General features: G+C 33.4%; 1 protein-coding gene across 3 annotated transcripts; it reads right to left on the bottom strand.

Annotated features, from left to right (window-relative positions):
• Positions 1–300: 300 nt before the first annotated feature.
• On the bottom strand, positions 301–27,940 carry LOC126834797 (L-xylulose reductase-like). 3 transcript variants are annotated; one of them, XM_050566973.1, is made up of 7 exons: positions 27,836–27,940; positions 27,512–27,757; positions 2,952–3,127; positions 1,999–2,242; positions 1,805–1,919; positions 1,161–1,371; positions 301–541 (listed from the first exon to the last, which is right to left on the bottom strand). In XM_050566973.1, exons 3-7 carry the CDS (start codon positions 3,094–3,096, stop codon positions 438–440), a joined length of 819 nt encoding a protein of 272 aa, XP_050422930.1. In that variant the 5' UTR covers positions 3,097–3,127; positions 27,512–27,757; positions 27,836–27,940; the 3' UTR covers positions 301–437. The 3 variants fall into 3 exon arrangements, with proteins under 3 accessions (XP_050422930.1, XP_050422929.1, XP_050422931.1); XM_050566972.1 differs by having other exon boundaries at positions 27,512–27,929; XM_050566974.1 differs by lacking the exons at positions 27,512–27,757; positions 27,836–27,940 and adding an exon at positions 13,965–13,983.

Here is a 27,940-nt window from a genome sequence, read left to right as displayed (position 1 = left end):
TTTGAAATGAAAAACATAAAAGCTAATGAACGTTTATGAACAATTATTGTAACAGAATATGCGAGTCGAACGTGTGAACGAAATATTGCTAAATTATAGAAAACAACGGTAATGACGAAGCTAGGTTTATGGCATTTTCGCATAATGTGACAGTAAGAGCGTCATTGATCAATCATATATATATATTTATTTATTTATTTATATTTTAACTACTAAGATCTAATGCAGAACACCACACGACGTTCTGCTTAGCGTGTTCGCGGGAATAATATTATCAACTAAAAGGAATTAAAAAACGAATAAAAAATACAAACATTTATTTTTGCATTGTTATAGCTGTTAAACATTATGTTATAATGTAATAATATAATTATATTTTGCAGTACCTATTTTTAATGATTTAATATGAATCTAATTGAGATCAATAATTGAAGAACTCATCCAGTCATATAACCACCGTCGACGTACAGATTGAGGCCGTTTACCATTTTCGCGTAGTCGCTTAACAAAAATATCACTGCGTCAGCTATGTCATCGGGCTCTATAGGGAAAAAAATCTATTATTTGACATCATCAACAAAAGCAAAATGTTATAATTGACCATAGAATCTATCATTCCTACACACAGGACGCTACCCATCAATAATTTATAGTATGAAACTGGGTTAGTGGGAAAGCATATACTGTGGTGCCTGTGGTAGTACTAAATTCACCAAATTTTCATAGGAAAATATGAGATAAAATGTTACCCGTGCTTAAACTAGGTAATTTTTTGATAAATCCATTAATATGTAGGTGTTCTTTAATTCGTTAAGTTAAGATTTTTTTGTTGATATTTTTCAATTTAAATTAATACAAATTAGTGGATCCAGTTATCGAAACTAAAAAAAAGCACAGCTGATATAGTTGTCCACAATTTACTGTGAAATTTCGGTGATTTTACAATAATCCCAACACACTTAGGATTTGATTCGCGCAAAACTATTATGATAGCTTAGTTGAATTAAGTATACACTACATAGTTTAAGCTATATTTTAAGATTTTTGGGAAAAATTGCCTATACTTTTTTCCTTAATAAATGGGTAGGTAGCGTCCTATTATTAGAATACTAAACTAGACACAATGCATTTAACTCTGACGGTTTTTTTTGTGAACATACCGGCAAATCTACCCATCGGTATTCTGCTCATAATGGGTTCAGATTTTTTTGGGTCGGACCAAGCTTTCATTCCCATTTTGGTAAGCACCACCGTAGGGTTGACGTTATTGGTTCTTATGCCCTTCGGTCCCAGCTCGATAGCCATAGTTCTCGTTATTTGATTAACGGCGCCTTTGGACGAACAGTATGAAACGTGATCTGGAATTGCCCTCTGAAAATTACCCAAAACGCAATATTAGAGTCCATAATGCCAATACAAACAAATGTTGTAGTCTGGTAATTATAAAATTATTATTTTACCAATCAAGTCCTCTCCTCTCACAAATCACAATTTCAAGCACTATTTCTTTAGCATACCAAGTTTTTTTGCTGGAATTCACAGGAGGTAGTAATGAAAGCACTTTGAAGAAAACACTACACTGCGAATCTGTGAATACTGGTGCCAACTTAAGAAATGTCTTACTGCACTTAGTTTAGAATGTATTTGGTTTGTACTGTACTGTTCTTACTGTCTACAGATTCGCATCGAAGCGTTCGACAGTGCACCTGAACCGCTATGTTAATTTTTTACTATGCTGGTTCAGTATGTACGTCTTGATTTATACTGTACTATAGTTTGGACTTAACTAGGGTTTTTAACTTACTTCCGAGATAGTGGACGATATGTTCACGATGGATCCTTTGATGCCTCCAGCAACCATGTTTTTTACCACTGCCTGGCTTATTCGGATCATTCCTCTAGCGTTTACGTTGAGCGTGCTAAAGTAAATCGTATAATACACAAATGAATAAGTATGCTTTTTATATTTTAATCAAAACGGTATCGAGCAACTCTTACTCGTCCCAGCCGTGTTGTGTCATGTCCAAGAATGACTCGATGTGCGCCACACCAGCGTTATTCACCAACCCGTGTACAGGCCCGATTCCCGACACAATCTTGTAAGCCGAGTCCCAGTCTCCGACATCAACGACAAGATGAGTGACGTTAGGACCGGCTGTAGGTAAATTTTCGGGATCTCTTCCAACAGCGAAAACGTGCGACTCTAATTCCACCAGCCTATTAGCAATCACTTTGCCCATTCCTGAAAACATCCCGTTACGCATGGTTTTTAATATATATATATTTTTGTATACTCAATACACATTTTTGAAAGTACATTGCAACATTGTAATCGATTATATTTGGGGACAATAATCGTTTCTAAAGTAAACTTTGCATACATTTGTTTGAAACACGAGTACAGTACTATTGTATTCCATTTCTAAAACATTAACAAGTTCAATGTGTAATGACACTATCTACATGGTATATAAATAGAATTAAGTATCACGTTATATTTAATAATAGTTATTATGCCGATTTCTTATTTATGGTATTGTGCGTGAGCTTTACACGATGACGTTCACTCAGGGTTGGACTAGGCCACCGGGATACCGATTAAATAGAACTATTGCCTGTTAGGAAAATACTTAATATGTAAACATAATTTCACTTTTCAACCTGTGGGTGGATTCAGCCTTTTTTATTTTTAAAGGATTTTTTATTTTTGTTTTTATTATGCAAAAAAAAGGTTTTTTAATATCGTAACATACTTTTCAAACTAGATTTATTTAATTACAAGAAATTGATTTTTTTTATTTAAATTATAAAATAGAATCTAAAAGTTTTCAAATATACCTAAAACTATGTATCAACACAGGTACTTAGGGAATTGTTGAATTAAGTACAAAGACAAATTTTCAGTTAAAAATATTCAATTTTATACAATCTATTTATAAAAATGTACTTACCGGCACTGGCCCCAGTGACTACGATGCGCTTGCCCTTGAAATAGTCTTCCATACACGAGCGTTTCTGTGACATTCCTCTAGATAGAGTTCTTACCATACACCGACTGCTTAGTGCTGTTGTTACTTTACAGATAGAGCTTAACATTGTGCTACTTTTGACGTGTTGATCTTGGATTCTAAAAACAAAAATAATGTGCACAATTTATTATTTTCACAAATTTACCACATTTTGATAGCAAAAACCAAAAAAATAATTTTAGTTTTATACAAACAACCGTATCAATTAAAAATAGTTCAATTTTTTTTCAACGACAAAACATCTGATCATAGTTTTATCAAAAAATGTCAAATCTAAATCGTCTAAGCCCCGATCGGTGAGAACAAAGACAGTTTTACCTAATCGCCTCTTATACTCGAGTGGAAGTCGCTAAGTTACTCAACAACAAAACTGATACTTCAATTAAAAAATGCTCAAGTGTTTAACATACTTTAAACCGAGTTGTATGTTTGAATTTTAACGTTGGAAATATCGCTTGTAAAATCTATAGGCATGTTATGTTTGTGCAATATTTTCCCTTCAGTTATTACAAACAGCCAAAAGTTAGAGCCAACTCGAGTTGTGTGTATACACGTATATACTATGATGACTCTTGTGCAAACAGTTTTAATTGTAAGTACACATTTCCTTTTATTATAAATTCCATCGAACTTTACGCGCACTTATACTTGGCGAGTTTTATCGATACTCTTTGGCAAAGCCGTTTTATAAAATAACTGATAAAGCGCTATTAAATTTTCAAGAAGAATTCCATATTTGTTTTCCTCGGGGACTCATCGCCGAGTAACTTAAAGCAAACAGCTGTAGGTAATAGACAGAGTGACACGCACAGTTCTTAAAGAAAATAATTTTTAAGTATATATTTTTTCGCGTTTTTTATCGCCAAACGAAAAACCTTTAGTGACGTGTAAACTAGAAAAATACTTTTTTTTTATACCAACAAAGAGCGATTCGGGAAAAAAATCTTTAAGCAAAAAATTTTTTAGGTTGACCGTGTTCGACCAAGAACTACAGTGTTATTTTTTCGGCGAGATTAAATTAATTTAATAAAAACAGCTATTATTTAACATTAATGTTACCTACAAGCATAACATATCGTTACTTAACTTTTACTACTGTAATACGATTAAGCCCGCTTCTTCACCGAATTGTATAATTTTACATCAGTTAATATTTTACATGAGTTATAGTTCCAAACTAACTATTACATGATCACCAGTCGTTAAATAACTAACAGTTTTTTAATTTTTTAATTCAATTAAAATGTTTCGCAGCATAGGTAGATAATTAAGGCTAAAATTGGCTATCACACGGTTTTTTGTCAATGAGTACCAAATAGAAGTTCTATAGTATAAAAGCTAAGACGATTAAATTCCAAAACATTTGTCTTTGTGCGGTTGTGACTACCAAAACAAATATTAGGTACTATAATGATTACAGTTATAATAACAGTAAAATGAAAACGTAACAACTATTATAATTATTATCTAACACAGCGTTTATATTAAAGCCTCCTAAAGAGACGACCGCTATAATCGGATAATTAGAAGGGTGCCCGCCCGGTCGTTATATTATTATGCTCACAACTGAATGCCGTTTGCATATTTATATAATCCCCCCAAATTTCATACAAATATCTTGTGTCCCTTTGATTTTCACCACGTTAAATCCTCGTCGCCCACACTGTATATTCCACAAACTACGTTAACGGTCATGAACACAATCGTGCCAGAAAAAAGTTACTTTATTTCAGTAAATTGCTGTCGCGTTTAAGTTAAAAATCACAAAACATAATTTCTAATTAAAAAAAACATCATAAATAGCTATCTAAATTTAAATTTAAATAAAAAATACACTTTAAAAAATATCAAAAGAATTGCGTTGGTTTTCGGTGAGTTGGCGGTTTTGTGAAATTTTAATCGAGCAAAAAAGTCGTTTGACAAAAACAAATCACTCCTTTTGTTCAAAAAAAACCTCCCGCCAACGTATTGCTCTCGAAAATTTCTTATTATTTCAATTCACTATTAGGTGTTGTAACTCTATAACTACTCTGAAACCATCTAAAGAGTAAAAATCAATCGCGGTTTTTTTGTACTTGAAACAAATTGCTTGTATACCGAGCTATTATACAAAAAACGAAAATTAAAAGGCTACATGGAAATGTTAAGTTTATTTATTTTATTAAAACATATTTGATGTATAATTAAATTAAAAATATGTAACACACTTGCAATTCAGACAATCAGAAAATTATTAAAATAATATTTATCTAATTATAATAATTGATAAGTAACATATTATATACTACAGATGGTCGTACATTTTTGGTTAGATTGCTGTACAGTGTTTTTCTCTATAGCGGATTACAACATCGAATATAATCGGCACATAACGTTTTGAATGTCTATAATAGCCGTTGAGTGGTAATCTCGAAAAATAATAATAATGAAAAGGAGAGGGGTGAAAAAATAATTACAATATTAAAGTACTGTTTTTTTTAGCACTGCAGACTTCATAATTATTTCGAAACAATATATTATTTTTAGATTAAATCTGGTACAATAATGTCATGTTTTCAACATAAAGTCCAATGTCTATTTTTTCAGCACTGTACGACGTGCATAATAATTATACACCAACGTTTGTTAAGTCATTAAAAAAGTTTTAAACATGTAGTTTTTAATTAAATAGTACCGTTTTATAATTGAAAATTGTATAGAAAAATACAATACACACATGCGAATCGCTTGTTGAAGAAAGCGAGCAAGTCGAAAAATCGAAAACGTTGGGAAAACACAAAAAGCCCGTTTTATCCTAAACACAAACGTCATAAAAAATCTGAAACTCTTTATTTTTTCCAGTAGAAACATTTGATACTTTTGTTCAGGTTTTTAGATACTTATTTTGTGCCACTCACAGCTGGTGGACTTATTTCCTTTGTTAAATTGACACATCACACATGTTATCATAATTTAAATCTAATTACAACTAAATATAATAAAACACTTATTTCCCCTCGTAAACGATACGTGTGAAAGCACATTTTCTAGACATAAGCGCGTTGAATAATTGTTCTTTTTGATGAAAAAACTTATTCGTCTCGCTCCACAGTATGTTATGCCACTAAAAATTCATTTTCGTAAAAAATTATGATTCATTCTTGAATAGTATTTATAATAGCGATTCTTGTACTGTTCATGCATATGATTTCATTATTTTACGTTTATTTAGAAACCGTTAAAAATAGATAATTGATATCGATGGCCACTGGAATGATACGTTTAATTAATATTATATTTAATAGTTATTACTTATTAGTCATAATGATCATTTGTATGTTGTATACTATTTTAAAGTGATTAAACGTGTTGCCGAATGTACATTGAACTTTGGTAATATTAAAACAATATTCGGTTATAATTTAAAAAAAAAATATTAATTGATCAATTAAAGGGTTTTATTAAAATATTAATTATTATTTTGTTTTTAATAATACGTTTATATTTTCATAGAAATTTTTCAATCAAATAATTACATTTCTTATTGAAATTATATTATATAGTAATAAAAATATTGTATTATGTAGAACCACGACAAGTCTAAATCGCATATTCGAAAATTCTGGACAGAAAAAAAAACGTAATAATAATTGTTTAATATTCAATCGATTATGTTATTATATTGTTTTTTGTGCTGTATAAGAATACTTTAAGATTTATTTTTGAAAATTACGACACACTCAAGACTCTTTAGAATCACTCTCTCCCTCTTTTATACAACAGGCTATTTCATGGTAGAACGGTTTCATTTCTACATGAAAATCACCGAATCTAAGAGATGGTCGAAAGCAGTACCAAGAAATTCGATTCACAATAGAAACCTATTCACGTAAGCACTAAATTTTCAGCTTGGTTGTTGTTTTTTAATCATACTATTTTATAAACAAAGCTTAACCCCGACTAAAAGTACATCTTTATAACGTACAAACAATAGAATGCATTCAAATTTAACCAAAAAATGTTTTACTAACCATCATTCATACTGTTAACTATAAACTGACAACTGTAAACTATTCAGCCACTCAAACAATTTTTTGGTTACATCTACAACTTACGTTTAGAGGACGTGATATCTCCTATTAGTTAAGTTTGGAGTTAGGTATAGGCAATTTTTCGCAAAATATTAATTTAAAGCTTAAACTGTAGTGTTTAATTATCAGTGTAGTAATTACAACTCTTCATTGGTAGTTAATTTATTCTTCGGAGTATCACAACATCTTTGTCAGCGATTTTAAATGTTTTTTATTTAAACATATTGTTAAGTAAAATTCATTTCACTAATTCCATTTTTTTTTAGAGCAAAAACACTTATTATGAAATCGAAACACAAAAAAAATTTTGGAGATGATGTCATATGCAATTTTGAAAATAACAACATGAAAGAAGATTATTTTATCAAAGTAAAAAAATATGATTTTAAATGCTAAATATTAGTTTTATCATAAAAAAGGATATGACATCGCCTTTAAAATATTGTCATCTTTCATTTTTTTTTATAGGTGTTTTGCTCTAAAATCATCATCATGGAACGAGTAAAACGCATTCTGTGTAGGTATGTTTTAACGTTGAGAATTGGATGTGTAACGTTCTCTTAACTACGAGTAACAAAACATACTATTATATTTCAGCAATAAAAAAAAACGTGGTTTCTACGTTATTAAATATTTTTAATTACCAAATAAAAAAATAACATAATATCTGTGACCTCTCGCCCTCGCTGTATGCTAACACAGTAAAATAGTATACATCATATGTAATGGAGTTTTTGAGCACTTAACTAACGCTATGTCGTTTGCATAACAATACCCAATATTTGTTTTGACCGGTAAACCGATATCCGACGAACGTGAATACAATTGTATTTAATCGAATAATAATGTAATATAATCGTTCTCCGAGATAACACTTATTGTTTAATTAAAATAAATACTCAATAATTGAGGTCGAATCGAACAGTTCAATTACCAAAGTATATAAAAAGTAAAACGCGGTTAACGGTCTATTATTTGGTCGTTTATAGTTAAAATGTGTTTTATTTCCAACAACATTTTGCCGCACTTTCTAACTGACTTGAAGTTTTAGTAATCAAACTTTTCGGTAGACGTATTTAGACAGTTTCGACAGCTAGCATCCAAAAAAAGTTCTAGTGGCACCACAAAATCCAAACAACAAATGCGCGGTTTAGCTTATTTGTATACTTAGGGTCATATTTCCCATTAGGCAAGATAGGCATCCGAATTAAGGGAGCTTATTACACACTCTTTATACCACAAACTATTTTTCTTTTTTTTGTGAAATATTTTTTAAAAAAAATACATTTGCATAAAAAACAATCGAGAACGTATTATTTATAAACTAAAAAACAACATGTAAATCGCATGAAACATGTAGTTTTTGGAGAGGTATTTATTTTATTTATGAGTTGGGACCTCCATACCCCTCCCCAAAAAAAAATGTTGCCTTAGCCTTGAAAATGTCTAAATCGGGTCCTGTTCAATTGTACCGACGTCTATTACCGCAATACTGTATAATATATTGATATAAGCAAACTAAAAAACATATGTCAAGCAATTCGTATAAAGTTGAACGAAAGAAAATTGCCATCAATATTGTGTGGTAGAAACGGTAAATGGAAAAATATAACGAATCACAGAACCGAACTGCATGTGTGTGTGTGTGTTTGGTGATGAAATCAATCATTCGGCGGCTATATCATCCGGTGTACGAATTTAAAAGTCGCAGAAAAGTTTTCTTCTTTACTTTCCAGAAAAGACTAGCGCTTTTTAGACGGTCTCGAACCGGCGAAAAGTTTCTACTGTCTTATATTTCTAATATAATCTGAAAATCGACAATGTGCCGCTGGGGTACGATTAAACATTTAAAGCAGTGACGCACCAAGCCATAACGATCATTATACGACATGAATGTGGGCCCAACTACGTTCTACGTCGTTGAAAAATTATCAACAAACCTATAATTGCCAATGCCAAAATACTATAATATGTACCGTTATTATTGAGTTTAACGATCCGAGCGACCCGTTAAAACCTAACCTATTATATTTATACATGTATGTTAATCGTTGCAATGCATTTAGTCGGTAGTCCGGGCGACTAAAACCTCCCTTTTGGTTTCTGAATCAATATTTAGATACGCGGTTTTGAAATTTCACAATTTAAAATGACTCTTTAGTTTTATTTTTTTCTTTAGCTACAGTATTATTGCTGTAATCCGCTAAACCCGTCTACTTAATGGTTAGCGCAGACCGGCGCGGCTGTATTAAAAAGCTCTGACGTGGAATTGGTGGAGAGGGGATTTTTTTTTTATCAAATCACTTGTACATTATGTCGGTGCGATTGTAGATAAAAATTAACGACGGATATTATTTTTATGGTACAGTAATAACGACGGTCGACTTAGTTCGCTGGACCGTTGCAAACGGTAGTATCGAGAAAAGTTTATTTAATCAGTGAAATTAATTTTATTTCATACAACTTTGGGTCGGGCTATGTCTGCCAAATAAAAGCTTATCTCCAGTTACATTAGTTTTACTTTATTTATGCTTTATCAAACAACGGATAATAATTAATTAATACCAATAATATGCATTGTAAGAGTATAATTTCACTTAAATCGAGCCAAAATTATACCATTTATTTGGTCCTTATTATTTTCTAAAGTCACACACATTTTTTTTCAAATTCAATCATAATAATATGGAATTTTTGGTTATCAAAAATTGATTATTGTTTATAATTATTCAGAATCTATTAATGATATCAACAATTGACCTTTTAGCTACGATGTGTAACTGGAAATCTATCGTATTTTCCAAAATGTGTTTTTTTATTGTTTTTCTTTGGTATCTACATTTATCATGTCTACCAGCAATCGAACTGGTTCTTTGAAAAAGTTAAAAGTTTAAAAAGATTCCTCTTTCTCTGCAACCAGGAATAATACTCAGAACAGCTTTTTTATTTTAAGACTCAGTTTTCACATTTCATATAACTTTATGAGAAATGGTCAAAGTCGTTTCAATTTCTTGCTAAATAATTATTATCAAGTATAAAACAAACCGTCGTTCTAAGGAAATTTGTCTAGAGTTAATTAAATGGTTTAATAATTTTTTTTACGGCGAACAAAAACCACAACCCCACAAAAAGGCTATTTTAAAGACAGATTTGATAGTAAGTTTTTTTTTTTTAATTTTTAACAAATATTTGCACTACCTATCGACAAATATGGGCATGTGTCAACGATACTTATGTATCAACAATTTTTATGGGTACACATTTACAAGCATCAAATACTAGTACAAGTATCAAGTATCAGATTGACAACCTCATCGACAAAACAAGTACCGATTACTTATTAAGTTCTTAACCGTCAGGAAAAATACATTTTGTTAGAACAATTTTTTACGAGTATACAAAATAAAATACATAGTTGATCCAACTAAAACTATGGTTAGTAAAAAGACACAATACATTTCTAGTTAAAATAGTTATATTGTTAAATTAGGCCAACTAAATTTTATTAAATCTAAATTATTACTACATTATTAGTAAATGGAACTATACACTTAGTTCGGCCAACTAAATGTTTAGTTGGGCCAACTATTTATTTAGTTATTCCAACTAAAAATTTATTATTTTGGTTGGAAAAACTATGTAATTTTCCCCGTGTATCAGCCAATATCCATACTCGATGCAAGAATCAAGTACAAGTGCATTCGGTTTAATTCATTTGGCGTTCCACAAGACATCATCGTTATAAAACGAAAAGCTCCAAGGGTAGGTATGATGGACAAAGGAATTTTGATTACGAGCCATACGTGCGAGTCAATGTGTTCATTTGAACTTGTGGATAAATATTATTTAATTACCGTCGCGCGCATATACGGTTCACTCGCTAAGGTCGTGCTACCTAAACACTATTTTCGAATATATGTATATATATATGGGTGGTGCCGGGCTTGTTTACCCGGTTGTTCGGGTCCGGCTTGCATTCATATTATTATTATTATGACCCTCGCGCGTTTCCCCTTCAAAGGAATCCCGTTCGCCTTTGTAAAAGGCCAATTACTCGACCGGTCGAAACGGTTCGCATGGCAATTCCCAGGGCCGTGTCTCCGCACTTCTACAAATATTATAATAAAACACCTAAGTCCACGGTCCCGATGTGTCCCAGGCGGTAAGCGGTAACGGCCGCGGTGATACGCTCAATTAAAGTCGTTCGTCCTCAGAGAGAGAGGACACAACCTAAAAAAACAGAGGCGGTATACATACATACATAAACAAAGGTCGTTTCCCCTTGTTTCTATTATTTTATCGGCTTCGGGAATATATCTATCTATATTTTTTATTTTCTCTCCTCTCCGTATACGGGTGATCACTTAAGACACTCATTTTCTCTTAAATAAATGCAATTTTGTAGTTTTTCCTTTAATGCAGACACTCTAGTTTATATTTAATTAACGATATCTTTATTATTATTAACTTTTATTTATTAACTTTTTAGTTAATTTGCTGAAAATTTGTCGAACACCAGTTATGGATAATTACTTTTAAAGTCAAACATTTAGGACGGCGGGAATAGAGTACGGTCGAGTAACGCGCGCAGATAAATGTAATACTACACGCTCCAATCTTCTTAAATTTTTAACTCAAACGACATTAAAAGTAATCATCCAAAACCGGTCGAAATGTTCAACAATTTATTCTTAATTTTAAAAGTAACTTAAATACACGTATGTTACAGTTTAAGTTTCGAAAGTCAAAAGTGTTTTGGAAAATGTAACTATTTAGACATTTCATAATATTAAAAAATATTACATAAATAAAAAACCACAAAACTGCAGCCGTTGCGTGCAACTGATGCACCCTGTATACCACCACCGACCACGGTCAAATGGTGTTATGTACCACCGGTCTTCGAAAAACGACTTTGTTCGCCGAATTTTCCCCGTTAGAGTCACTATACAAAATCAGAAACTTTCCGGCGGGGCCCCTGGGAACGATAACTTACCCCCTTCCCTCTTTCTCGCCTGTACACAACGTCAAAACAAACGAACGGCATCTTCTTTTAATTTCAGCGGTAGGTACCGAATTTTCATAGTAATTGAAACGCAGTTTATTTTGTTGTATATATATATATATATATATTTATTTTATTTTACTTGACTCGCAAATAATGTATAATGTACTAAGGTAGTCCGAAAATTTATTTCTTTTTTTTTCGATTTATGTAAAAACATTTTCTGTTTTTTTTGTTTTTAACCCATAAATTGTTTTCTTAAGAGTCGAGACACTTGGACGGATTTGTTTAGGGACACGGAACGGACCAACGGTAAAAGATAATAACATGCGCCGCGAAGCAAAATTGAAACGGTACTGTTCTGTTGCTGCTTGCCAAACTTACTCACGAACCAAATACTACAGTTTGTTGTCGTGTGTGTAAACCAGTGACGCGAAATTAAATTCTTACGTCTGCAGACAAGTAAAATACTATATTTGAGAGGGGGAGGGAGGGGGGGCTGTTGTTCTCGAGTGTTAAAAGATTTTGGCGGAACCTAGGTGTCGTGGAATTCGATATTTTATAACGGAAAAGCGTTCCAAGTATGTGTGCCCAAAGGTAGTATAATATGGCAGCCGTATTCCGAAATTAAACGACTAGGTAAGCGTGGGGCGAACTTAAAACTTTTGTAATAATTCGTTAAGAATATTTGTGAGTGTGTGTTATTGTACACACATAGCGGCGAGTTGTTGTTAACGGAACGTAAACGTAAGCAACTTTCCAAAAGTGAAGTTTCTGTCTTAAATTCCAAACGTAATCATTATTATTGTACACGGGGCCTCCGTGTAGCCGCGAACAAACGCAAAAGTAAAACGGAACAAGTTTTGGAAATTCTACCGCAAGTCTGCTGTTCGAGAATAACCGCCAAAAGCCAAATCCCACAAACGCTAATACGCGTACTGAACGCCTATACATATTAATATAACAAGTAAAACATAACCATTGACTCACGAACGAACCAAAAAAATGTTATTATTTAACAACCGCCCATAGAGTGATCGAATTTCAATAGATTTTTTTTTGTCTCAGAGAGGAGACTTCGAATATCAAAACGTTATTTTTTTAGCGTTTTTGCTCATTAAAATCAAGCAAAAATAATAATTAATTTAATTTCCATCACTCAAATAGGTGTCATTTCTATATCATTAAAGTATATGTATTTCCACAGCCATAATAGCTTGAACATAAAATGATGTACAAAGTTTTATAACAAAAAATGTACACTCCGAAACTGATATAAATTAACCAGAAATTAAGTTTACGATATTTGATAAAACAATTTTAATCTTTAAATATTGCTTAAATTTTACCCTTCAAAAAAATAACCAAGGCCTTTAAGGGTGAACAAAATAAAAAACGCATCATAGGACAAAACCTACTATAAAAAAATGTAAATTAATTAAGAGAAACGATCGGATTATAATGGTAAAAATTAGTCATTATTAAAACATCCCAGAAATTTTAATTAGTTACATTTTTAAAAAATATGTTGTACAGTTACGATGGCCAAAAATTTGATCCTTCATCCTGAATCTATTTTAAGACATTTTTATCATACAATTATACATAAGCATACTTTGATAGGTTACATATTGATACAATTATCTATCAATGTCATATTTTTGATCAGACAAATGGAATACTCGCAGAAAAAAGATACCAAAACAAACATCATTCGACTTGTTAGTTTTAAATTTGCACCCTTAATGCTCTTAGAATAGTAGTGAGTATAACAATATGTATAAATTAATTTGATAATCGTTAAGGAAAAATTACAAAAAAAAATTCTCAAATGTGCATAATAATATAAAATATACTTACGCCGAACAGCTTCCTCGAGTTATTGGGTGTTTTTAATTTTCGTACGACTGAACGGTGTACGCTATGTAAAACGTATGTACTTAAAAATGTGTGCTTAATTAAATATGTTAAACTAAAAAAAGCACACGTGTCAAAAGGCATACAACAACAACAGCCGACTTGGTATGGATACGAAAACTATTATTAAATTTAACTTTAGAACCATTAAAAATGAAGAAACGCAAATAAGTAGGATAAGCAGAACATTGTTTGGAGACCATTATTTGAGTAGTTGCTTTTTAACCAATAATATATAATGTAAAAATTCAGCAATGATGTATATTCTATATTTTTGTACGGATGGCGGCGACAACAAAGTGAAATAATTCATATAGAAACAACGGCGGTGATTGTTCTCGTCTGTTTCTATCTTCGCATGCCGCCGGGGTGAAATAAAATCGCAAAGGTTCCAATGGCCAAAGAACAAGGATAAGACGCTGAAGGAGTCGGCTGCAGCGGCGAATAAACGAAAATTACAAACTAGTGTACCGTGACTGATTATGCAAATTGTGAAGTTGTGTCCGGAATATTATGCTCAATTTCGAGGGGAAGGGAGAAGGCGTAGACTTTAATCTCAGTTTTCCCCTTGGCTGATTCTCGTCTGCACGCGCTACGTGAACAAACTATGAGAAAAAGATAATTTTGTCTCGATAAAGGAAAAAAGTTAAAAAAAAAAAAAAAAATCATAAACGCTCGCATAACCCGCATGTGCGACATAGACTCAAAATATATGTTTGTAGTTGTTTTTTTTGTTTTTTGGTGTATTTTACCATTCTATCGAATTAGTTACAATCATACTATAACACTCAAATATTAAAGTATTTATTTCCAAATTTTTGTAATTTCGAATAGTCGGTGCAGCTTTGGCGCGCAAAGTTGAAAATAATATTAACGTGTAGAAATAAACAAAACGTACAATTGTACAATCAACGTTATTGAAATATAATATAACCGTTAAAATAGTATAAAATTGTACGGCGCTGACTTTTTTTTTTAACAATTAAAACCGCATTGTCTTTTAAAAAGGTTCGGTGATAATGTGCTTCGGACATAGAGCAATGATATGAAAAACACGACCATGCACTAACTTATGTTTTTAATTGTTCAGATCGCGTCGGCTATAAATAATTCGTTCAACTCATTTGTATTAAGAAACTACTAGAATATTCGAGATGAACGATAGTTTATATTAATTAATGTTTCTTTAAAAATGATAAGTTCCACACGGAATCACTATCAACCAACGGCGTACAAAACAAGCGTCAGATTTTAGTTTCTGTTAACACACTAAAGTATATAATTTGTATTTATCATTGGAGTATTATCTAACACAACCGGTGAACAAAACATCGAAACAACCAAGTTTTTGGTAAACGGTAATTTTTAAATATACTTTTATAACCATATACTTAAATGGGCTAGCTATAAGCGAACGGTACCTAACCCCCTACTAGACTTTTACTAAAACCTGTTCCTATATTCCGTTTGCCGTCGTAGACGTTAAATGTGATATTAAAAAAAAAATGCATATTGTATTGAGTAAAATGTAATTTTATACTATGCGAGGAAAAAAATAATAAAAGTCTTATTATACATCTCGAGGCATACAGGAAAATGTTTTCAAGAGTAACACGACTGTAAAATTTTTTATTTCTTTTGACGTCGTCAACGGCATACAGTTCAATTGCTTTAAACAGCAGCAAAAGAAAAAACAACAACAGCCAGCAATAAGCCGCTTCTTCGCTTACTTTATCCGGCTAACTACTCGTTGGCATTTGTTTGAGTGTTTGTTACAACAGCACTAGAAGCGTTATGAACGTTTTCCTAGGCGACTAATATTCTATATATATATACATAATATATTTACACGCGAGTAAGAATATACAATAGGCTTTATGTTCCAGACTTGGTAAAAAAATACAATAACAGTATGTCGTACAGCACGACTGTTAAGGTTTTGATTCGAACGATTTCCGTGTGAGAATTTCCGAATAAGAAAATAAAACAAAATTATACATCTAAGTCAGATCCCGCGTTTTGGATCCAAACTTGTATGTGCCGGCTTAACGACGAGCTCAGGATAAGTTACAATATCATTTAGACGTGCATTCTATTGGGCCGGGTAGACGGACAAGCACTAATGGTGTTTTTATCCGCCCCTCGGATATCTGATAACGTATCCTAATCACTTGATCTCTCCGTATCGCGTTAGAGTGACTTTAAATATTTAAGTCCAGAAAAACTTTCAATTGTTGTTCTTTTGAGCAGCCCGCCTTCAATGTCGATAAATTCGTCATAGGCAAGTTTAAGCACTTAAGTATTGTTAAAAAATGCAATTCGTATGTATACCAGTTGTTAGTAATAATTGATAAGCTATACACGATTACCATTTAATTTAACTATACTGAAGTATCCTCCGAGTGTTAAAAATTTAGTTTCTAGTTATAACTCTTAAAAAAATAATATGTCATGTCCGAACTGAGTAGATTGTACATATTTATCTGTCTTTGTTAATTGGGTTTCATCTTTGTAATAATGCGTTATGGGACCAAAATACCATAATATTGTATTATTAAAATAAAAACGGTTATAATCTATTGTGTTGTAACACAAAAACACGAAATAAAACCTACAGCGTACATGATTATAAAATACCTTTCGGGAGTACACTACAGCGGCGGCACGTTATTCCAGAACTTATTATAATAATGGGAAATAAAAATAAAAAATAAAATATATATATATATTTTTTTTTATTTATAGCATTTAACATTGTCGTGATAAAAGCATTGAAAATGTAAGAACAGGAAATTAAAAAGGATTTGTCAAAGGGTTCGGATTTCCTAGATGTCGGGTGCGCCGAATACCTATGATTACGTACAACCTTGATTTTCTTTTTGCAGTATTCAAATATATAATACAATAATGTCTATTCAAAGGTTATAAGCTATGTTCAAGTAACGTTAAGTTGTATGGCTTCCGATTCGGCATTCCACATAAAAAGACATTATAAAGTACACAAGTTCGTATGAACACGTAGCAGGTTTACGGGTCAATTATTATAACAATTTTTATTAACATCACGTGCACAACGGACAACGTGCACATCGACAAGACATAAACACTTTTTAGCTGTTATTATTTTTTTTTTTTATCATACAATTTTTAGGTTGTATGAGATAGTGTATAATAGGCGGCGAATAGTCGCTAGTTTTTGCGTAGGTCGCATTTTATTTTATATAAAATAGGTACCTACCCTTTATTTAATCGTATAGATCTATAATTGACTTTAGAAATGTATTTAAGGTTTAGCTTATTGTATACCCGGCCTGTCCGTTACTAATCCAATCAGAGTACCCACATAACGTTTGACGATATATATATATATATGTTAGGTTAGTAAATGGTTGCATGTGCCATACGGGCGTTTGGTAAATTCTGCGAAACACAAACGGTTTAGTCGTCAATGGCTCGTCAATTCGAGCTTAAGAGCACATCTAAGGCTATATATATAAATGACCAAGAACGATCATGATCCAAAGTAAATAAAGTTAATCCCATAGAGGCCCGTGCTTGTTGCGGGGCTTTAGGGTTTGGTAGGTTATTTACTTTCAATGAATATGTGCAATCCGTATTGACGTTATTCAAAAAGTATTACTACAATAATTAACGCGCAAAATACTATAAATAATATATACAACAGCTTCCAATCTCACAGCGCGCAATAACCGTTTGTTTTTTTTAAAGTAAATTATTTAAACCACTCAATTCTTATAGTAATCACAAGCGAAGTGTGTACATCAAAAATTGATTTATCAATATTTCAAATATATATATATATGTATATTTTTTTTTAACCAAACGTTTATTTATCATTTTAATTAATAATTTTTCGCTTTTTGATATTATTGAACGGTAACCTTAGAAATGAGATCAAAAACCGCGAATTTTGTTTTAATCGTTTAACACTAGGTCTGGGCTACGCTAATTTTTATTCCAGATATTTTTTTAGATTGTTATACCTACATTTTTCTATATCGAGTAAAACCATGCTGAAACCGCACCACAAGCCCCGAATGAATAATTAGTACGGTTGTTATGGGCGAGAACGTTTCGTTCTTTTATAATTCGGTTCGCTTGGTTTTCGACTTGAACCGTTCAAGTGCCATTTTCCCTCCAGGGGCGGATTCGGTGTATACGTTATTATGCAAAAATATGCGCCGTCAACATCCGCCTAACGCACACACTTGTAACCGAGAGCGCGATGGCTTTGCGCCGTGATATAAATCCACTTTAAAAAAAAAAAAATAATAATAATAATGCATATACTGTATGTATATGTACCCGCCACTCAAAGGTATATATAAATCACAGCCCGACTCCGTCATAATAGTAATACTAAGCCTTTCGAGTGGCGACGCGTTTAAATTTACCTGAAAAAATGTGAAAATGAAAATAAAATATACAGTACATAAACGTTACCTCGCGCGCGTTCCAACCCCGCCATGTGTAAAAAATCGTAGAGCATATTTTAAAACGCAATATTTTCAACAAAAAAAACCGTTTATTCGGTCGATTGCAATGGACCGACAAAAATTATTTTCACACAGAACCGTATCGTCGAAAAAGCGTACACAGGTTGCTGCTGTATTCGTAGGTAAAAGTAACAGCAATCAAATTTGCCATAGCCGTTAAAAAAAAATTAAACCTATTTAAATACGGTGTCTTATTTGAAGTCTGAATTGGATCCGGTTGCCGTTGAAAATGTAACGCCGTCACTACTCTAGGTCTGATCAGGAAACAGTATAGATAAAGGAACATATGAAATGGACCTGATTAACTAGTCGAATCGGATCAGACTAATGTAAGGAAACTCGGATCATGATTTCTGGGTCCGAATCCCTTCAGACATAAGTAGGGCGTTTCTAGATAGGGGAACCTTAGCTATATGTACACCGAATCAGCATCGGACCAAGATAGAAGAATATAATATACAATTGTTTGTCGAGAAATAGATACACTGCGTTTTTTTTTTAGCATCGATTTTTTTTTTTTTTTGCTGCGTCACGACAATTTTTTCTCAAACATAAATGGGGGGGAGGGGTATTGATTTTTCGGTGCGCCCCGAGGCACCGACCATAAGCTATATAACCCACATGCATGTGTGTAAACGTGTGGAATTCGACAAGCATCTATATGCTGCAGGCAAAACGCGAAAACGAGAAGACTTTTTTTTTCCTATCTACTTGGAAACTTCGAGAGTTGTTAAGTGTTTGGCGGTCGGGGTTCAACGCGCATTTACATAAGGCTTAAGCACGACGAGCGGTTGAATATACACACCTACACATAAATAAATACATACATATATATATATAAATATATATGTAATATTGTTGGCGTATTTTATACCCACTGAAAGTTTGGCCGGCACGGAAAGAGGACGGACGACACCACGGTCGGTCTCGCTGCAGGTATTTTTCAAGGTGAACCCTTCACACCGAGCGTCGCCTAAAACAATATTTGCCATCGCCTCGGGTTAGCAACCGCTCCGTTTTGTAGCATCATTGCACCGAGCCTTTTCTATCCTTTAGGGTGCAGATCGCTGAAAAGGTTAAAAACCTCACACTCGGATAATCCGACGTTTTAAAACTGCATTGCGATATCGCCGAGATCGAGCTTTTTTTGGATATTCCATAATTAAACAATATGAGATCTTAAATAATGTATTTATTGTAAAATACAACTACACTAAATTATGATAATCCGACTTGTACATTGAGAAGAAAACCGAGCGAACGCCATTTCGAATAAGCACAATTCCTATAATAAGTTATACGATTGAATTATTTAGTATAAACTGTATACGTTTATAAAACTTTGCTACAAAATCAACTTTGTTCTATTTGCGTTGCTCGAATAAAATATACTTGACCCGGAAAAATATTTTGTCGGTGTTGTTATTGCTATTTGCCACGTGGCAAAATAATACCTGTCCAAAGTCCGTTGTACATAATTTTTTCAATGATTTTCCCGAGCCGTTGAATATAAAACCGTGTAGAAATTATGAAAGCAAAATAAACACCACAACTCGCTGCTGAACAAAATATATTTAACGAATAGTTCGAAAACTTCTTTGAAGTTTATACTTGGTATTTTCATACGGTTTTAAAATCACCCCCATTCAGTGCAATTTTAAAAATTATCAATCGTTTGCCAAAAAATTATACCTACTAAACGGGTTTGTAAAAGAAGCACGCAGAATTCACAGCTGCGTTTTTTTATTAATAGTATTCTATTACTTTCTACGATAAATTAGCCGTACCAGTAATATCCAATTAAGAGCAAATAAATTAAATTTTAATTACACATTTGAACCATTATATTGCCATTAAAAAATGCATCGACCGTATTAAAAACAGATAATGTCATAGTGTGTAGAGTAGGTACACAATATACAAACGGCACATGATACATACGGTGTCTCCTTAAAAATAGGTTCATAGAAGTACTTCCTCGTAAATTGTTATTTTTTTTTTTGCATTTCAATAAGAAAGGAAATTTTAATTAAGTTAAGACTTGTCCGTTTAGTTACTCGAAACCTTACGCCTAATCATCTTTTTAAGAAGCTCCTAATTATGATGTCAGAATTAAGAAATTTAAGCAGTTGTTAAAAAGATAAGACACATCCATGATCGAATATGTTTACCAGTAGAAAAATGTTCAAGTGTCATGTTTTATCTTTGAGAATCTTTTTTCAAATCGAAAGAATTTGGATTAGTTTTTTCAAGTTTCCCGAGTTAGTCAAACGCAAAAAACAATAATTATCGACTGCTTTTGTTGTTCAATGGCAAACGGCACAGGAATTATAAACTTCTATCGGTTCCCATTGGGAGAGAGGGAGAAAGAGAGAGAGAGAGAGCGAGAGAGACAGTCGAGCTTTTCTTGCTTCGGCTCGGTGTCTTCCGGGTGCGGTGGGACCATCATCCCGACGTCGCCCGAGAAATCGTTTTACGACCGTATGGTACTGCATAATAAATCCGTCCCCGAGCTCATTGGGTAAGCGTTTTGCGCACAAATTAAAAAAAAAAAACCAAAATAATAAGAATAAGAAACACACCCCGCGCCTTTGTAACGGCCAATTTGTGTCGTTGTATACTTGCCTTTGTGTCGCCGGGTAAACCTAACCGCGGGCAACCACGGACAGCTACGGTAAAAATTATTGCTCGCTCCAAGGCGTTTCGTCTCTCTCCCGGGGCCAATCGCAAGGGGACAACCAGGTAAAAGAAATGTGAGGGGGCAGTGAGGGTGGGGTAAGAGTTGGTAAATGGAAACTACCGAACGGGAGAAGCGTGCGATAGAACCCGCAGGACGTTTTCGGTGTATAACAATGAACCCAGGGCTTGTCAACCGGCGTGAAACAAAGGATTCGGAATGGCGCGAGAGGAGTGCGACTACACAACCGAGCTAGGCGAATTCCTTTGGGTAATTTAATACCCTTTGGCGAGTTCGGACCTTTTTGTAGACAGCGCCCCCCCCCTCCCGCCACATGGTCATCCGCCTACCCACGGGTTCATGTACATTATACGGTATTCATACACTTCTACGGTACCGAAATCACTTAGCCTGTAAACTTGTAGACATCGGCGGTTCGGTCGATAAGGGTTACATCATCGGATCACGTTCACAGGAGTTGATAAGTAATTGTTTCCCCCCCCCTCTGCGGATTTCCGCGTTAAAAGAACGACACACGCGTCTGGTATTTTAGTCGTAAAACTAGTCATTTCCCAAACCGTCCCCAATTATGTTTTGTAATCAACGAAAAGTTTCAGACGTTTCGGGAAAATAAGAAGAACAACAGCCGATGTCAAATTTTAGATTTTGTTCTCAAAAATTGACAATAGACAAAAAAATATTAAAGAATACACAAAGTAATAAAATATTATTCTTATCTCTGCTCAAAATCACTACCTCTCATTAGCAAAAAAAAGCTGTTAAAAGTTACTATGTATGTAATAAAAACTAATTACCAGAGAAATAGTGAGCAATGATAATAATTTAATAGTGCATTTTAGCATTATATTTTTAATTTTTTAATCCTTAAAAATTGACAATAGTTATAACGAAAAAACAACAAAATCTTCATGTACGTTGTATAAAACTGTTTTTTAAGTTCAACTAAAGTGTTAATCTTCTACGAGCGAATAGGACCGTACCATAAATAACGACCAATAATAATGAATGCACATTTTGAGAACCGTTAAAATTGGACGCTATGATAATCTAATAAAAAAATGAATTACTCGCAAAGTCTCCGCTTTACTGTACTTATAAAAGTGCACTACCAACAAATATACCTTTACTAAATCGCTATAAACGTAAAAGAGTAATATCTTTGAAAAAATGGCCTATACTTAATAGTTTTCTTTTTTTTACCAACGAAGTTACCGTATTGCACGTACACAATCACTTACAGGCGATAAATGGCCCGTGACCAAATCCAAACGGGGTTGTACTTAATAACGACCGGATTAAACGGTTTTCGTCTGAATTAAAAAAGGCTATAGGCAACCTGTATAACGATAACGGGGAAAAGTTTTAATTTTATGAAAAACTGACTTTACCGAAAGACAGCTGTCGGTCGAACGGGAAACGTTATATACATATATATATTTATTCGATTGTGTAAGACGGTTTCGACTTGACGGCAAATCTAAAACGAACGAGACCAAAAAGGTTTGAGGTTGGAAGGTAAAAAATAAACACCGGAAATAACTCCCCGGAGGCGACTAAAAATTGATGCGCTCGCTCGACGTTACACAGACGTGCAAAAAGCTTCAAGTGCAAAGAAAACAAGAAGCACAGAATAAAAGCAATTGTTCAGTCAAATCGTTTGGTGCAGACAACTATGAGAAAACTGTTATCGAACAAATTTTTAGCGACAACAACAAAATAACACTATAAATTATATGTTAAGCGCGGTTCTGCTATGAATGCATTAATAAAAAACGACCTGTAGCTTCCTCGACGGTGGCGGCGGTCTGGTAATAGCTTTTCAGGACACGACAACAACTGGCCTGTTTTGATGGCTTGTACAAAAATTCGACTACCGACGTTAAACTGACTGGAAACGGCAAACGTGTAGACGACGGTGGCATCGGTGTAAACAAAACCACCAAAAAAAAAAAAATGCCACGCCGGACTTGACCTACGATAACAACAGACCAGGGTTGCCTTGGGGTGAACACGAAGACTACCGAAAATATTACACGGAGCACACCCTGCACTATTGTTTGTCGACCAGCCGAAGGCGACGGACCGCGATCAAATAAAAATAAGAATCAATATAATATTAACAGGCGCCATCTATCATCGTCGTGGACAACCGGTTGGCAAAATATGCGCACCGTTGTATAGTTGTTACCTGTTACCACCACCCAACAATGCGGCTGTGCGTTGTTCGACTACTTTGTTCAACTTGCAACTCGCCAAAACTACCACCTATCCATCCGGGGAAGCGTAACGTCGACCACCGACCACAAAGAACACTTCCGAAACGACCCACTAAACACAACCAGACAATATTATAAGCCCCCTCTACCACCCGTGTAACTTGGGTACGGAAAACGACTATGAAGGTGCTAAGCGCACTCGACCGGAATGAGAGAAGTTCAGACCCTTTGAAACCCTCAAACTCTCGTATTTTTTTTTCAGGGGGGGAGGGCGGCAAGAGAGGGTCCTTACTTGGATAATACGAAGGTTCGAAGGGTCGCCTACGTTATAAAAGAGACCGAAAATAGTTTTGTAGGATCTGAAAAATAGGTTAGACAGTATTATTCTCGAGCTATGTCGTGTACACTGCACGGCCTTGATAACGACACGATAACATGTCCTATTTGGACAATGACAGTTTGAATTCGTCGAGCTGTGCTATTCTTACTAAATTAAATTTAATTAACCGCTGCGACTTCTCTATAACGAGCGTATTATGTAGTTTGTTGTGTACGTTACATATATTTGACAAGTGACGCCAACCGGCTTCAATGACCGAGTTATAAGAATTCGGTGCGGGACCTCAATGTGGGTTGGTACGATTAATTTGGCTACTTCGCGTCGGTCTAATGACGCGTTAGTAAACACATTTTAATCTTCAGTGTAAACGCATTACGGATTATTAAAAGGGCTCGGCTATAATTTGTGTCTAACTTGTGTTTTACTCAAAAACATTTTGAAAAGTTGGAAAGCAAAGGTCAACGTTTAAACGGTCCCCTAATTAGTCAGACATCCATGAAAAGTGTGAACACACAATATACCAAATTCCAATTTTTATCGAACGAGATCAGACCTACGGCATAATAATATGGATTAATACAATTTTTTGATAGATGTGAAAACATGTAATTCATATTTTTTTTATATATATACTGACAAACCGCGCGTGACTTTTCTACTATTTATGGTAATAATATTACCGGAAAATTCGTGTGGGAGGCCCGGGATAATAATTAATAACTGAAACTCATAGTATACATGTACGTCGCAATAACGTCGGGACACAAGGGATAGTATATTAAATTGTTTTGGAAAAAGCGAACACAGTTGAAGTCTTGAGAATAGTTTAAATAACGAGGGACTGCAAGACTTAAAATTCGGACAGAACAATTTCTCACCCGTCAGAACGTTTCCAATTTGAAAAACATAACATTATGACGTTAAGAATTTCACTATACCCCAAAACCAATTAACGGATTGCCTCTGAGGAATGTGTTTTAATCAAATTCACCGTCTTTTATATAAGTTTGACATTTAAAGAATGGCCACAATTCCGTTTTAATTAATTTTAGTGATAATGCCTACACATTTTGTTGAACGTTCACCATAGAGTATAGCAGCTGCGTGACAATAACTATTTTGAATTACTAACTTGTTTTTTAATTTTCTTGAAGTGTATATATTCACTACTACATAGTTATAGTTAATGTACATTGTACCTTAACCGTTTCCGAGTCAAAACGAATAAGCAAGTCCTTTCTAAGCAGTCAGTCCCGGCGCCACGACGGAGCAAATTATGAATGCGAGGCCCTTTACCTTTTCCCATAAAATTCATAGTGACCCCCTCTAAATGACCAGTGGACCTAAAATGAGACTCCTAATTTTCCACCAATTTTTATATTTCACCGCCATATTAAATATTTTTTAATTGAGTGGGGCGACATTTTTATAGAATTGGACACTCAAAACAAATGTTTTCGTCATAGTTCTAAAATGTTCATATTATTTCAGTAATTTCAAAATTTAAATAAAAAAAAGTTTAGACGAGTATTGGAAAAAAATATTTTTCTTAATTTTGTTTGCTTGCGATTCCATCATACATTTTTAAATGACATGAGCCCCGCTGCCTCGTCCCCCCCCCCCCGTCCAACGACAGCCCTGTAATCAGTTATAGTGACTTGAAACGTCGTTGTTAATTATCCGGCAACGCGATACTTATCGGGAAACGTCAATGTCGTTTTACTTTGAGTGTAAAACTACTAACACCACTGCTTTTCGACGAAAACGGAAAAAGAGGTCAGCAGCGCAAAGAACAGCGTTAGACACCGTTGGATAGTTGGTCGGGAAAAAAGGGCGAAAAGGCAAAGAAAGTCATTTCGCGTAAAAGCCTTTAAGAAATGTCTAGTGATGAATATGTGAGAAGAAACACCCGAGTAAATCCCGTTGCACTCGCCGTTATTGTCCGGGTACATAATAAAATAAGAAATGTCATAATGTCAACAGAAACGGTCACTACCGTAGAAAATATGTTTATGATACTTTTTTTTTTTGCTGGCAGTCTAATAAATTAAGTTTTAAATGCACCATACGCAATGTAAAGAAAGTGTAGTCATAAGCGATAGCTGATAACTAAGGGTAAACCCATCAATATCCGGATTAATATATATATATATATATATATATATATATAGATGCTACTAAGTCTGGAAAAAAAATGAAATATGAATAAAAATAATGCCTAAATAATTTCAAGTATCTACCAATAAAAACCTCTTATCTAGTGTAACGGTTTTTGTACCTCTAGTAGTAACTAACAAGTATAACGTATTCTACACATACACATTTATAAAATTCTTATTACTAAAATCTGAAGGAAAAAAAATAGTAAAACGCTATAATAAATAATATGATTGATAATAATTATCTGTGCGTACAGTTAATAGTTCTATTTCGTTTTTGATTTGATAAATATATATTTTACAAATAAAACTACAAAAAAAAAACAATTATTAACAGCAGGTGGCAAAACATACATCAAGTTAATTAGCTATCAAGTTGTGGCATCAATTACTTAAACATTCATATTATAAAATATAATGTGGTATCCAGTGGTCAAATGCTAAATATTTTATGAAACTTGGCCTGGATAAAAATGAAAAACTGCATTATTCTACTAAACTATAAAAAAAACCGAATAAGTTTTCTTAACCCGACAAATGAATTATATTTTTTTACCCTATAAAAAAAAGGTGGTTATGCGATAAAACCTTTTTTTTTTTAATACACAACATACTGCGTAACAATATTCACAATTATTATCCAATTAACCTAAAAAGAAAAACCTTGCCACTTTTCATCAGTGATATTTTTGTAGTTTTAGTTTTACAATTCCGTATGCAAATAATATTAATGCTAATTACTAAAAACTTTATTTAAACAATTATTCTATATTTTTGGTTTTTATTTAAAAAATAAGATGTGTTATAATTGCCATTATAAGTGAAATAGAAATGGTCCGAATTTTGGGTCATAGTGAATAATACAAGTCGTTTTGAATCGATCCAATTATGCGAAGGAACACCTAATACGAAATTTATCAACACATATTTATTTAGGGAGCGATTTTCTCACTATTCAATTAAAAGAAAAACTGTTTAAAAAAAAAATAATGCTTTACCGAAACATTATATTAAATCAACTTACGCCATACAGTGTCCGAATGTGATTAGAAAATTGCCTAATTAAAACCCCTTAAAAATCAACAGTTTCCAATAGGTAAGTGAAATTAAAATTTGAAACATCACTTAACGACACATTTGACCAAGTAAAAACACCTAAAAAGTGTTTAAACCAATAGAAATAGCGACGAATTATTTAAAATCCAAATATATAGTTTGTAATAAATCTGAGCGCACGGCGGCAGCGCATGAAAACATTATCTCCTCGATCATCGGTTTTAGACATGTTATTATATAATGGTTTTAAATAGAATAGAAGGTCGGATAATATAATATATATTTACTAAGGTCTAACTTGGAAAACATGTATTGAAGTGCAAAATGTACTCAAACCTACTATAAACAGAAATTATTTTTTAAAACCTATTTCGTTAACAATTGTTAAGTGGTTTTTATTGACATTGCTTAGACATGTTGTTATGACATTGTTACAACTCTGTGGCCGTTAAATAATAATAATTTACAACGAAATAAGTGATAATATTTTTCTTTTTAACTTACCGGTAAAAAAATGTGTAGTATTCGACAAAGTTTGTGTATTTTCGGTTTCTGTTTTTTTTCCTAAGTCTTATACCTGTGCAGCTACTGACCGAAGAACGTCCGCTCGAAATGTGTCGAATGATTTCTATAATTAATTTGAGTTGGCTTTTTTTTTCAGACGATGGAAAATCACAATTCTTGCTATAATAACGTTATCGGTTCGGATCAATCGACAAGCGCGCCTACCCGGTCGTCGCCTATACTGCACTTTTATTACAATAATAAAAATAATGATAAATGATAATATTATATTATGTAACGCTGTTGATAAACCGTTGTGTTTACCTTTGATAGTATTGAATTTTATAGTACAAAACGGACAGCTGATGGATGTTTTTATTATTATTATTATTATTATGTGCACACGACTTTATTTCACCGGTTTTCTTT

Source organism: Adelges cooleyi, unplaced genomic scaffold (genome assembly GCF_023614345.1).
Source record: "Adelges cooleyi isolate 19-005CV unplaced genomic scaffold, UGA_ACOO_1.1 ACOO_flye_CR_arks_rails_tigmint_CR_PRNA_21, whole genome shotgun sequence".
Lineage (NCBI taxonomy): Eukaryota > Metazoa > Arthropoda > Insecta > Hemiptera > Adelgidae > Adelges > Adelges cooleyi.
The sequence above is the reverse complement of the archived record's forward strand: the minus strand, read 5'-3'. Positions and strand labels throughout refer to the sequence as shown.